Source organism: Aspergillus flavus, chromosome 8 (assembly GCF_009017415.1).
Source record: "Aspergillus flavus chromosome 8, complete sequence".
Taxonomy (NCBI): domain Eukaryota; kingdom Fungi; phylum Ascomycota; class Eurotiomycetes; order Eurotiales; family Aspergillaceae; genus Aspergillus; species Aspergillus flavus.
Window position 1 is genome coordinate 3,143,730 of NC_092403.1, and position 11,662 is coordinate 3,155,391.

An 11,662-nucleotide genomic window follows, 5' to 3' on the forward strand; every position below is an offset into this window, starting at 1 on the left:
TGGAAAGCCCAATACCTCAGGCTACTCCAACAATCGCCGACAATCATTCATTAGCTGGACCTCGGCAACCGACACCACTTCCAGACTACTCTTCCTCCCTATGGGCGCCCTTGTCTATCGAGGAGATCAATCAAATGAAGATATTCGAGCTTACTGACCCGCTGTTAATTCCTTGGGATAGTTAAAGTTTGCCAATAGAATGTAGTGTAATTGTATGCCAGTCAAAGCGAATTCAGCACAAATATGCATCCATCATACTTCGTATACTAGGAAAAAACCATCTGATATGGCTTCAGGCTTCAACACAGGGAGATGACTTCCCAATTCAAGGACCAGGACTAACCGGAAATATCGATGGGGAAGTCTATGCACAGTAGGTCCCACCACTGTGGCCTCCACCAGCAGGGGTTGGTGGCAGATTACAGATAGTGAAGATCCCTTCTCGCCTACAATTTTGCCGTTGATTGAAGGAATTATTCTCGTCCGCCAAGGGTTTTAGTTTCTTTAGGAACCTCAACCCATTGTGGGTCTCATCATCAAGGCCTGCAGCTTCGGAGGTATTCGGCGCAATCGAGGATCATGGAGGGGCTCCAATGGTTTGTCTTGATCGGTATGTGCTCGTTAGAATTCGATACTGGCTCCGTATCTCTCCATATGTGGAAGTCTTCCTTGAAACTTGCTTCCCGACATAGCTATACTGAAGTGGAGTTATACTGACGTAAAGCAGCAGAGGAAATCCGTGGCGCTTCCCGAAGCCTTCCCTTGGGCATGATGTGGACCTTGATTCCTAATGGCTCCACCGGCTTGGTATGATCGTCACAGTTGCCTCCTATATTGGCGATATTGATGAAGGCCATGGCGTCCCAAACTGGCTTTGCGTTTATCCAAGCCTTTCTTAACTCAACTAGGTCCGTCAAGGCCGCCATAGGCAGGACTATCGTGATTATGGCCGTACAACTTAGCGCTGCTCTGGAGAGTGTAGCCACCGCGTCCCTACAGGTCTCCGCCACGTATTGCCCGAGATGCGCGAGTTTGTGACACACTAGATGGATGAATGCAAGGGACCTTTGCATGACGTCGCTCTTTGGCAGCCAGACCTGTGACTCGTGCAGACCCGCATGGATGCAATCTCTACGACCGCATTGTTAGGCTAGAAGGCCTCAAAACCATGATCTGACAGCTTGAATTACTGATTGAGAACATACTATCAAAATTCCACGTTGAAAGGAAATCCGATAGCAATTTTCACCGCGGTCGCGTCTCTTTTCAACATTTTATCACAACCCAATTTGCCACTTCCTCTACGAAAAACTTGTTTACCCTACCGTGGTATGATCCACAGTAGCTGAAAATAAGACATGAGAACCCCTCAGCTGAGCATGCCTGCATCGTCTAACTATAGTACGAGGTATTATTAGAACAAGGGTGTCGGGCAACTCCGAGGTCTAGGGCCGAGATGCTCGACCGACTGCCAACACAATCGTGGATCTCAAGTTCTGACTATGCAGTTTTGATCAAAACATCATGCTAATATCAAGATTTTCCGCAATCATATCTTGGGAAATCTGATGTATTAAACCATACACCCGTTCAGATCGTCTGGGAAAGATGCATAATGGGCACATTATGTGAGGATTAGTCAATTTCACAGAAGCCTGGAACAAACGAGACGCTATAGCCTGGCAGATTCATGTAGCAATCCCTGCACTTGAAGCAACTCTGAATGGTACTTTCCAGGTTTCTCTCCTATTAGCCTTTTGTCTTGCCATCGCCAAAATGTCGACGCGACGCAATGCATGCTTTCTCAAGTGGAGTCAATCAACAAATAGACAGCGACAACTCCACTCGATTTACCTGGAAGAATGCAGCTTCCGTGCAACATCAATATGTGTGTCCCGCATAAGGTACTCAAGTTTTACTGCACAGAAGCTTTCACCAAAGTACTGAAACTCTCCTATAAATGACGGTAGGATTCCTTCCTCAAGCCCAATTTTCAATCCAAACTACACCTGCTCAACCCTGGCATACAATTCCCTTGCTTCAAAACCTTCTTGCTTTTACCTCATTTACCAATCCAGCCGACTGTAGTAACCAAAATGGCCGGTCTCTTCAAGGGTATCCATGGGGTTGTTCAAGATAAGACTGGAGTCGCTGCAGGTGATGTTCAGGAGGCAGTAACCGCTGTTGGAGAAATTCCAAAGGGTATTTTGGACATCATTACCAGTTCGTCCCTCAGACGTGACATCCATTGACCGTGATCTCCGCAGCTAACCCCAGCTAGACGACAAAAAGGAGCCGCAGCTGATCTTGCATGTTTACTCGTACAGTCGGGAGAGTAGGCTGATCAAGGAGAAATGCTGTCTACCGTTCAAGAATGTGAAAGATGAAGAGATGCAGCTCACGGATATTCGCAAGCTGCTGATTGGAGAGAATATCTTGGAGCCGAGACTGTAAGCAAGCTGCCCAGGACTCTGTAGCTCGATTTCTGAGTATTATCTTCAGTGTTTGGAGCTCTTTCTGCAACCAACGTGGAGCAGTTGTGCAGGATATCACGAATTTCAAGGCATATCTCCAGATTTTGAACGAGAAGGTGAGCACTGTCTCAGAAGCTGTCTAGTTTGAATCGGTGCTAATGCCTGGATTAGTCCAGTGAGGTTGCTGTAAGTAGCACCATTCCATTGATCAGAATTAGCGCTATGTGCTCATGGCTTGTAAGGAAACATCGGAAGACAATGCCGACACCTATCGAGTCTACCTTCTTTCGGAGAAGATCATCAACCAGGATGTCATCAACAAAGCAATCCTTGACAGAGGAGCAAAGGTCACTACCGACGTATGTGAGCTTCACCATATCGTAAAAAACATATGTTGATTCTCCCGCATAGAAAAAGCTTGCAGAGCTACCAACGGCCTCACAGCCTGAGCCTATTCAAGCACCTACCAGCTTCAGTCACAATATCTTCGTCAATCCTACCACAACATTCAGCATCGTGTAAGTGGAAATGCGAAAGGGCATTATACCATAGGACTGATCATTGTTTAGACACCCTGCGGACATGTCCGAGAAGCAGTGGAGTGTGGTTATACGTAACAACAGCCTTCTTAACCCTTACCGAGTCGTCGACCTCGGCAGCAAAGGGGGAAAGTTCGTGGAACGTTCCATACATAGCGGTAAGATCCTACTCTGAGCTAAACCTTTTGAGAAGTTTCAATACTTAGGGGGGTCAATGTAGCTTTTGTTCTGAAGCCGCGCGCGTTCCAAGACTATCAGATATCCGCCAGTGGCGCAAAAACTTCGGTTAGCGCGCAGGTACGTGCACTCACTAAAGCTTTCATATACCAACAACCTTCTAACAGGCATACAGCAATTACTACGAATTCCATTCTTCCGCATTGAAGATGACTCATATGTTGAACAATTCGAGGAAACCAAATCAGTGTCTCGGGCTGTTGCAGCAAGTTCTATGTCTCAATTTGACGCATCCCTGGCAATGTAGGTCACTTTTTCTCGTGAAATGAACAACAAGATGCTGAAATATATTTACAGTGAAGGCGGTGCTTTTGGGTTCAGTGCAAGTGCATCAGCAAGCTATGGAGACACAAGCTCTTCCTCAGACTCGTCCAGTTCCAATGAGGAGAACAAAGTGATGAATATTACATACAACGTAAGTATCACATTCGACCATCAATGTACCTAGGTATTAATTTCTACTACAACAGTTTCCTCGGGTTACCATCGACTTTGACCACCAGAGCCTTGACCTTTCTAATCAGTGTAAGGCCGACTTGAAGGCCGTGAGCACTGCTGCCGATATTGAGAGCTTCAAAAATAAATATGGTATTGGACACCATTGACCTCACCATACACCTCTCTTCTCATATGTAGAGTGTCTAACGGGATATAGGTCGCTTGTTCGCTATGCGAGTCCAACTTGGTGGAAGACTGCATGCCGCAGAGGAGTCTACCGCCCGTACCTCAGCTGAGAAAGCAGAGCATGCTAAGTCTCAGAGAGCTGCAGCTGCACTATCATTCAAATCGCCATATGTGCAGGCTTCCGCCAATGTGAGTAAATCGAGTGCCGAGGACTCGAGCTCTGCGACACAAAACAGCTCCTCGAACAAATCCATGTGTTGGGAAGCGAAGGGTGGCGACACCCTACTCTGCAATGAGTGCGTCCCCTCTCTGTTGTTATCTTAGCATGCACTGATTATATGTCCGGTAACTAGTCCGCCTGCATGGGCATATACAGTTGGTTCATTCTACAACTGGCGTGTTGTCAAGGTAAGTTCCAAACGTCACCCTTTCGAGCCCGATGCTAAGACAACTTTGTTATCCTATAGCAATCTAGTGTGCTCGCCATTGAAGACGTAATTTCGTCCATTCCGGGATACCAGGACACCAAGCAGATATTTGCAGATATTCTTGATAAGAATTCTAAGAAGGAAGCACCTGGAAAGACCGAGCAGAAACCTGGCACGATCGGCTTCCAGTTCCGGAGCAAGATGGTCGACAAGTATGTGACCATAGGGCAGCAAGCCGCGAAAGACGAAGTTGGTATGAGCTCCATAGTTCACACTGCCAGCGCAGCAATTTACTGATGCTTCCCAGCTAAACATATCTCTGAACTTACCGCTGGAAAGCCCACTACTAAAAAAAGATTGCATTTCATCTCAAGGTTATCTGCCTCTATCACCGATGCCGCTCAATTACAGTTTGAGAACAAGAAGGACTCCGCACCTCAAAAGTTCTACGTTGATGTCGAATCCTCTAATGATACCACAGAGACTAAGGCAAGTCTTAGCACCCATTTACTTCTATGTTGGCTCCCGGAGGATAGGCCTGGCTGACTGCATTGGCTCGCAGCTGAAATACAACTATCCTTACAAGATCTACGGTAAGGATGGAAATGAAGACAAACTATGGCTCTTCTCGAATCAGACCATGCCAGGATTTATGTCCACCGCTTTTGTCTGGGCTGCTAAGGAGAAAGGCGCGACATCCTTCCGATTCCTCTTGCCTAGCAATCTCGACAATTCGCCTTCTCGGGATATTGAGGATGGAGAGGAAGTCTCAGTCCAGCTTTTTGACAAACATGATCATGAAATCAACCTGGCCACGCGATTTGACAGAAGAGGCGACAAAGTAGGCACCGTGGTGGATCTGGATGATTTCGCGAAACTCGCCAATGAGCTTGACACGACTTGGGAGGTCCATTATTTGTGAGCTTATGGGGTTTATTCGAAAGGGGATAACTATTTAGGACACCTCGCTGTAAAGCTGAGATTCCAGCTTGTGATATTTACCCCGATTCAAATCTAGCAGATCACTTTTAATTCACTGGCACTATGGTTCTCTCCTTCGAGTAAGACAGGTGGTGACTGTTCTAGTTCCTTTTGCCATTCATCACATAATCCTCGGTGATATAATAACGCTCCAAGCTACCAGACTAGAAGGAATGGGAAAAGCAAGACACATTGTGATTGCCACAGAATCAGTCGAAATACGATAGAGGATAGGATATCTCACGCAGCGTACAACAAAACGAGGAATCATGTCAGGTATATATAATCAATCGGGTGGCCATATATCGCTTTTAAAGTTCATTCTATTGGTTGCTGATGCTAATGTACTGGATATGATACAGCTTCTGAGGCGACGCTCATTTCTATGATGAGGGCCGGAAATACCGAATTAGGAACTCCGACGAGAGGCGGCTTCTATCCCAAAAGGGAAACATGCCGCCATTCTATAGCAATGTGGAAAAGCAAGTGGAGAATGATGATCGACCCTTTCTCACCCCAGTTTTGTGTGCATAGTGTCTGGTTGACCAATTTAGAGACCTTTGGCCGTCAAGTAGCCCAGGAGCAATCAGAGAGCAGGTATCTCTTGAAGCTCGACATTCTCGACATTATCGGCATTGTTCAAGAAGCTCAAGAAGCAATTCCACCCTGGCGCGGTTAGTATACACTGATCTCTAAAAAGGACTACCATATTACATACCGATATTGAATACATTGACCGTCAGTACTCGGTACTGCAACGGTACAAGATACAGATTCACGGTTTGCAGGGCGGGCCAGATCGTCCAGTTGGTCCGGAGGGCTTCCCAATACGTCTTTTTCAGCTTGTCCCTCGGATCACCTCCTTCCATCAGGGACATGCTAGAGAGGAAGACGCCGATCATGGTCGGAGCACAGACTAACTGGTCCGTGGCCACGCGAGCCACGAGGGTTTTCCCCGGGCTGCCGAGATTGATTCGGTTCTGCAGGAATTGAAACCATTTTGTGGCAACCGGACCGAACACAGCTGCAACGAACTCAGTAATACGCCTTAGATCCAAGCAAGTCAGGCTCACCTCCGCCGTAGAGTGCCATGCGGGCAGTACGGGTTACATCATGACGAGCAATGCCTTTCTTCTCTACCCCTTGCTGCGCTAGACCGTCTCCCACGGCGAAGAGGCACTTCGGACGCTCAGTCAGTCACTAGAAACTTAGATTGACAGACAGTAGAAGCGTTACATACCGCCGTCGTTAAACTTTGGGTCAGGACGGGGCGCTGGATTAAGCTTCGTTGATACCTGCATCCATCGCATCAGTATCAGGTAGCGAATTGAGGCGAGATGACCTACCAACTGAACATGGTGCCGCAAGGGTTTGAGGTTTGTTTCTCTCAAAGGTAAATGTAGTCAAGAGGGAAGAGATGTTCAACTCCTTGAGAAATCAACAATCAATTCAATTGTTGACAAAAACCTGCATTCCAGTGGCTGTGACGCAATGTCGGGATCTTCCCGATTCGGAAACCCTTCCGCCGCGCTCCTCAAACACATCAATATATCGCCATCAGCGTCAGAGTCCCGCCAACAATAGTTGTCAGCTAATCTTGAGAAACTCGGTAGGATTTCCAGAAGCATTGCTCTAGATTGCGCTGTCGAGTTCATATGTGGTATGACAAACACTTCCTGAAATATATTGTGACGTCACAACAAGAGTCATCAAGTAGTATAAGAAGAGGCAAATGGTCGAAGATCACTCCTTTATACGGGTCTTGACGTCTCCACAGGCAACCTTGCCGTATTCAGTGCGAATGTTCTTCCTGTGCTACGGGAAGAACGCTGTCCCGCCAGTAGTCTGGTGAAGCAGTGGAGGGACTTCTTTGAAAATGGCAGTGCATCTACCACGTTGTTTTCCAAAATGACGGTCATTCTCGGCTTCTTCCGAGTACACGGTTGACATTCGTCTCTTGTTCTCGAACCACAATGGAACTGATGGGCTTGGGACGGGGCTAACCCTTTCAAGATCACATGGGCTGAACAGCTGACCTCGTCGTCCCCTAAGATGCTAATCCAGCCTTGAAGGAAAATCCCCGGTTTACGTCGCCAAGATGCAGGGACAGCGACAGCGATAGATCCTTATATCCCGCCGGCTTTGTCGCACCATGAAGCTGAAGTGCGACCGGGGATAGCCATGCTCGAATTGCTCGACGCGGGGAGTTACATGCGAGAGAGCACATGCTGTGCTTCCCTCGGTCCCACCAGTTCTCTCCAGTCTCATGGGGCTAATGAAAGATGGAGCAGTCCTTCAGCAAGTGTCGCAGCTGTGTCTCCTCCGTCGCATATCTCCGAGGTGTGTACAGTAGCTACGGTTCTTCATTCCACAGCGATCATCAAGCATAGCTCCCTAAGATAATGTCAGAAGCTTAACTCAGCGATACAGAATAGAATACAGAGTCAAGAGATATTATCCGGATACCTTCGTATAGTTTCTACATATGAATATTTACCATTCGATGCATGTCTTAGATTCGCAATCGACTGCCAAGAGTTGCCGTGACTCATCTCGTACTTCAACCCACAAGGATATAACAAGAGTGTCTTCCTCGCATATCCCAGGCTTTAGCACATCCTCATATTCTGCATGTCTTTGTCAGTTCAAGACGATAAACTCACTGAACAGTTGAGTGTCTAGATTATACACACAACGACGGACTTCGAAAAACGGAAACACTCATCACAGCTCAAATCACAGGCAAACATCCTCTCGTCAGTCATCCTTAAGTCATGACGTTGCCCATCAAACCGCAGACCTGGACCAAAGATGCGTTCATCATATCAACGGATAAAACGCTTCTCTCAGTGTCTGCCATCAACACCGCGTTCGACAATGATTTCATGTACTGGACGAAAAGTTACCCCGAGAATATCCTAAAACAGATCATTGAGGGTTCCTTTTGCTTCGGAGTGTACAAGGCCAAGCAGAATATCACTGGCCAGAATGGTGACAGCAACAGCATCCCAAGTCATGGTCCAACAAAGTCAATAGAAGGTGTAGATCAGATCGGATTCGCGCGGCTCATCACGGACAATGTTACCTTCGCGTATCTGACTGACTTGTACATCCTCCCGGAATATCAGGGTCACGGTCTTGGAGGCTGGCTAATCGATTGCGTGGATGAGGTATTGCGACCGCTGCCGCACCTGAGGTGGTTTATGTTGCGGACGTCGGCGGAGAAGAGCAAGCAGGCATATGAGAAGCGTTTGGGGATGCATGTTTTGGATACGAGCTGTGTCAGCGAGGGGGGGATCATGATGGGGAGGAAGGGGAAGGCAAATATGGCTTGATCTATGCTGAGAATCGACGCTTAGGTTGGATCTCTGGGAAGGATCGAAGCTTGTTAGGTTGAGTGCGTTCAGGATGTCAACATGTACCTGATAGAAGAAAACACAATCAATGCATATGCGACCGTTTATGTATCTGCAGGCAGTTTATTCCACCCTGTGGTGAGTCGGGACTCTTTACGGACCCACGATGACAACCAAAGTAGAGACCACCCATGGCTTCACGTCGTGCTCCTCACTGTCCAAGCCATTACACTATTGAAAGGGCCACCCGGCGGCTTGAACCGACAACACTACCGTCTATCTGATGAGCCGGTCCCACTGTGATCACTTCGGTAGAAGCTTTCCAGGTCAAAAAGGCCTCAAATCCTGGCACTTGTCGGGATTTCGCCGCCGGAAATTAATTATCAATCAATCCCTCTGCTTGCCAAGAGCTCAACACGTCGTTCTTCTTATCAGATTGGGTCACCAGGTGTCTTGAAACCCCCACCAGGTCCACTGGTCTGTCTCGGAGATAATATCGAGGCCCTCATCAAAGCTCGGCCGAGGTAGTCATGTAGGGCATAGACTCGGAGATTGAGAAGATAATCTTATCCGATAATGACCACCAGGAGAATAAATTTCTAAACGACCATGCAGATCTTTGTCTGTTCGAGTGAACTAGCCAGTGGTTGAGTCTGCTTAACTGCGCATACTGTTGCATTTCGCCGCTCATCTTAATATCGATTAATTTTCTGCAGTCTTGGCGTCGTCTGTACAGAAGAAGTCCGCTGCCCAGATCGACGAAGACGTTGCCTATCATGGCGTACAATGTAAGCTTCAGCCGATATGCCACCGTTTCATAACGCTTGATTACGCACTATGCAGTTGCCCACTAGTTAGTTGGTCACTGAATCCACAAGCGCAGGCTTTCCGCTTGGCGCAAGACCGGTAATTCGCATAAATACTATACCCCATCCACCTGGCTCAAGCATTGTTCCATCGTCAGTAATACCAGAGAAAATACGAGGCCAAGATCATGCGCTGGCTTATCTCTACGATATGGGCCCTTGCTGTGGGCTCAAGCTTTGCGACGGCCCGCAAAGCAATGCACTTTGCGATGGAGCAAAATCTCGACATGCTGCCTCGTACCCATTCCGCTCGTGGGCTACCTGCTCCAGGCAAAAAGGGAGTTATGCTCATGAACCGAATTGGACCATCGTCATCGGAGCTGTACGTGGCCAACATCGATGGCAGCAATGAGCGGAAACTGCTGGGAAACAACTCCAGATTCGACTACCATGCCTCTTTCTCACCCGATGGGCAATGGATTACCTTCACCTCGGAGCGCAATGGCGACGGTAACTCGGACCTCTACCGTTGTCGCGCGGACGGCTCCGGGCTGGAGAAACTGGTGGCAACCTCCTCCGTTGAGGATGCTGGTGTGCTGTCTCCGGACGCCAGCAAGGTGGCCTGGGTCTCGACAGCGAACGGATACACGACAAATGTCTGGGTGATGGACCTGAAGACGGGCGAACAACGAAACCTCACCAACTTGGAGGGAGTCAAGGGTGACCCTACAAAACCCAATGGCTACTTCCGTCCCAGCTGGTCGCCTGATGGTGAATGGATTGCGTTCTCATCAGATCGCAACACGGAATGGCGTGGACACGGCAATGGCACTGGCTGGGAGCATACGCAAGAGTTGTCAGTGTATGTTATCCGGCCAGATGGAACGGACTTTCGGAAAATCGCATCCAGGGAGGGATGGAGTCTTGGGTCTCCCAGATGGTCGCCAGATGGCTCGCGGATCATCTTCTACGAGATCACGACGGAAAACACATGGGATGCACACCGGCCCGAATCGGTCGCCAGTGCCACGTCGCAGATTGTATCTGTCGACTTCGCCACTGGACTGGATCGGATACAGCATACAAATGGAACGGGGGTGAAGGTCTCGCCACAATACGTAACGGCAGACAATATTGGCTATCTGATCAAGGGCGGATCGAGCGAAGGCATTCACTACACCGCTGAGAGCTCAACTGGCACTGTAATTAATGGCACGATGCGCTCGCCGTCGTGGTCGCCGGATGGCAAGTCCGTTGTCTATGAGAAGTCGGAGTTCGAGGCGCGTCCGATGGAGAAGAAACTCTACAGCTGGGATCCCGAGTGGGAATATCGGTTTACCGACGTGTTCCCGGATCTATCACAACAAGGTCGACTGGCTATCACGCAGAAGCAACTGGGTAACTCTAGCATTGTCACAATGAGACCAGACGGATTGGACCAAACGCTCGTCTTCGACCCATTGACCCAAAGCAACATCAGCTCCAGTGAGGTCGGCCAGGGCCTCGCCGGCGCATTCCAGCCCTCTTGGTCACCCGATGGGGAATGGATTGCCTTTGGCATCGGAGCTTGGTTCCAGTCCCGCGCGACTGGTAAGGGATACATTGCGAGGGCCAAAGCAGACGGGTCATATCATGAGATTCTCACCAACGGTACGATCAATGCGGGATTCCCCAGCTACTCGTTGGATGGGAGGTACTTGGTCTATCGTGTATGGGGTACTGAGTTTGGCCTTCGCATCATGGATTTGACCGATAAGAGTGTTCGCGTTTTGACTACCACCCGGGACAACCTTCCCTTCTACTCGCCTGATGGGCAGCGGATCGTCTTCACTCGCCGAACGAGCTACACCAACTTTGACGTGTGCACTATACGTCCGGATGGGTCAGACCTGAAGGTGCTCACGTCTAGCGGAGCCAACGATGCCCATGCGACATGGACCGCGGATGGCCGCATTCTGTATGCAAGTGGTATGTATGGCTTCCGGGATGAAGCCGCCATCTATGACAACACCTTCCAGCCGTACGGTCAAATTTTCGTCATGAACGCAGACGGCTCGAATAAGACTATTTTGACCGACAGTATCTGGGAGGATTCGATGGCGTTGTACTTACCCAACGAGGTGCTTGAATAGATATGTTAGCGCTGTCACGGCATGACAGGTCTATTAGATGTAGCTCTATATGTAGCGAGATTGAAGGTGCTGAAAGAATGAACCC

At 48.7% G+C, this 11,662-nt stretch overlaps 4 protein-coding genes across 4 annotated transcripts; 3 read left to right on the forward strand and 1 right to left on the reverse strand.

Annotated features, from left to right (window-relative positions):
* Positions 1 to 1,517: 1,517 nt before the first annotated feature.
* On the forward strand, positions 1,518 to 5,224 carry F9C07_2265013 (uncharacterized protein; the record flags this gene model as incomplete). The annotated part of the gene is made up of 15 exons (XM_071510185.1): positions 1,518 to 2,223; positions 2,282 to 2,450; positions 2,503 to 2,611; positions 2,717 to 2,833; positions 2,886 to 2,992; positions 3,044 to 3,171; positions 3,234 to 3,310; positions 3,366 to 3,493; positions 3,548 to 3,665; positions 3,721 to 3,838; positions 3,906 to 4,170; positions 4,228 to 4,282; positions 4,342 to 4,555; positions 4,610 to 4,791; positions 4,865 to 5,224. The coding sequence occupies exons 1-15, from the start codon at positions 2,097 to 2,099 to the stop codon at positions 5,222 to 5,224; spliced, it is 2,274 nt and encodes a 757-aa protein (XP_071367573.1). The 5' UTR covers positions 1,518 to 2,096.
* Positions 5,225 to 5,869: 645 nt separating this feature from the next.
* Positions 5,870 to 6,640, reverse strand: F9C07_12874 (putative integral membrane protein, Mpv17/PMP22 family; the record flags this gene model as incomplete). Its single annotated transcript, XM_041295177.1, has 5 exons — positions 5,870 to 5,949; positions 6,002 to 6,307; positions 6,357 to 6,462; positions 6,524 to 6,578; positions 6,630 to 6,640. 5 exons carry the CDS (start codon positions 6,638 to 6,640, stop codon positions 5,870 to 5,872), a joined length of 558 nt encoding a protein of 185 aa, XP_041150749.1.
* A 1,232-nt stretch (positions 6,641 to 7,872) lies between these two features.
* On the forward strand, positions 7,873 to 9,126 carry F9C07_1965150 (uncharacterized protein). Its single transcript, XM_071508537.1, has one exon. The coding sequence runs from the start codon at positions 8,058 to 8,060 to the stop codon at positions 8,616 to 8,618; it is 561 nt and encodes a 186-aa protein (XP_071367574.1). The 5' UTR covers positions 7,873 to 8,057; the 3' UTR covers positions 8,619 to 9,126.
* Positions 9,127 to 9,633: 507 nt separating this feature from the next.
* On the forward strand, positions 9,634 to 11,577 carry F9C07_12872 (uncharacterized protein; the record flags this gene model as incomplete). Its single annotated transcript, XM_041287438.2, has 1 exon — positions 9,634 to 11,577. The coding sequence occupies one exon, from the start codon at positions 9,634 to 9,636 to the stop codon at positions 11,575 to 11,577; it is 1,944 nt and encodes a 647-aa protein (XP_041150748.2).
* Between the last annotated feature and the right edge of the window lie 85 nt (positions 11,578 to 11,662).

Coding starts and splice junctions, on each gene's coding strand:
- F9C07_1965150 (XM_071508537.1), top strand. CDS start 8,058: ATGACGTTGCCCATCAAACCGCAGACCTGGACCAAAGATGCGTTCATC.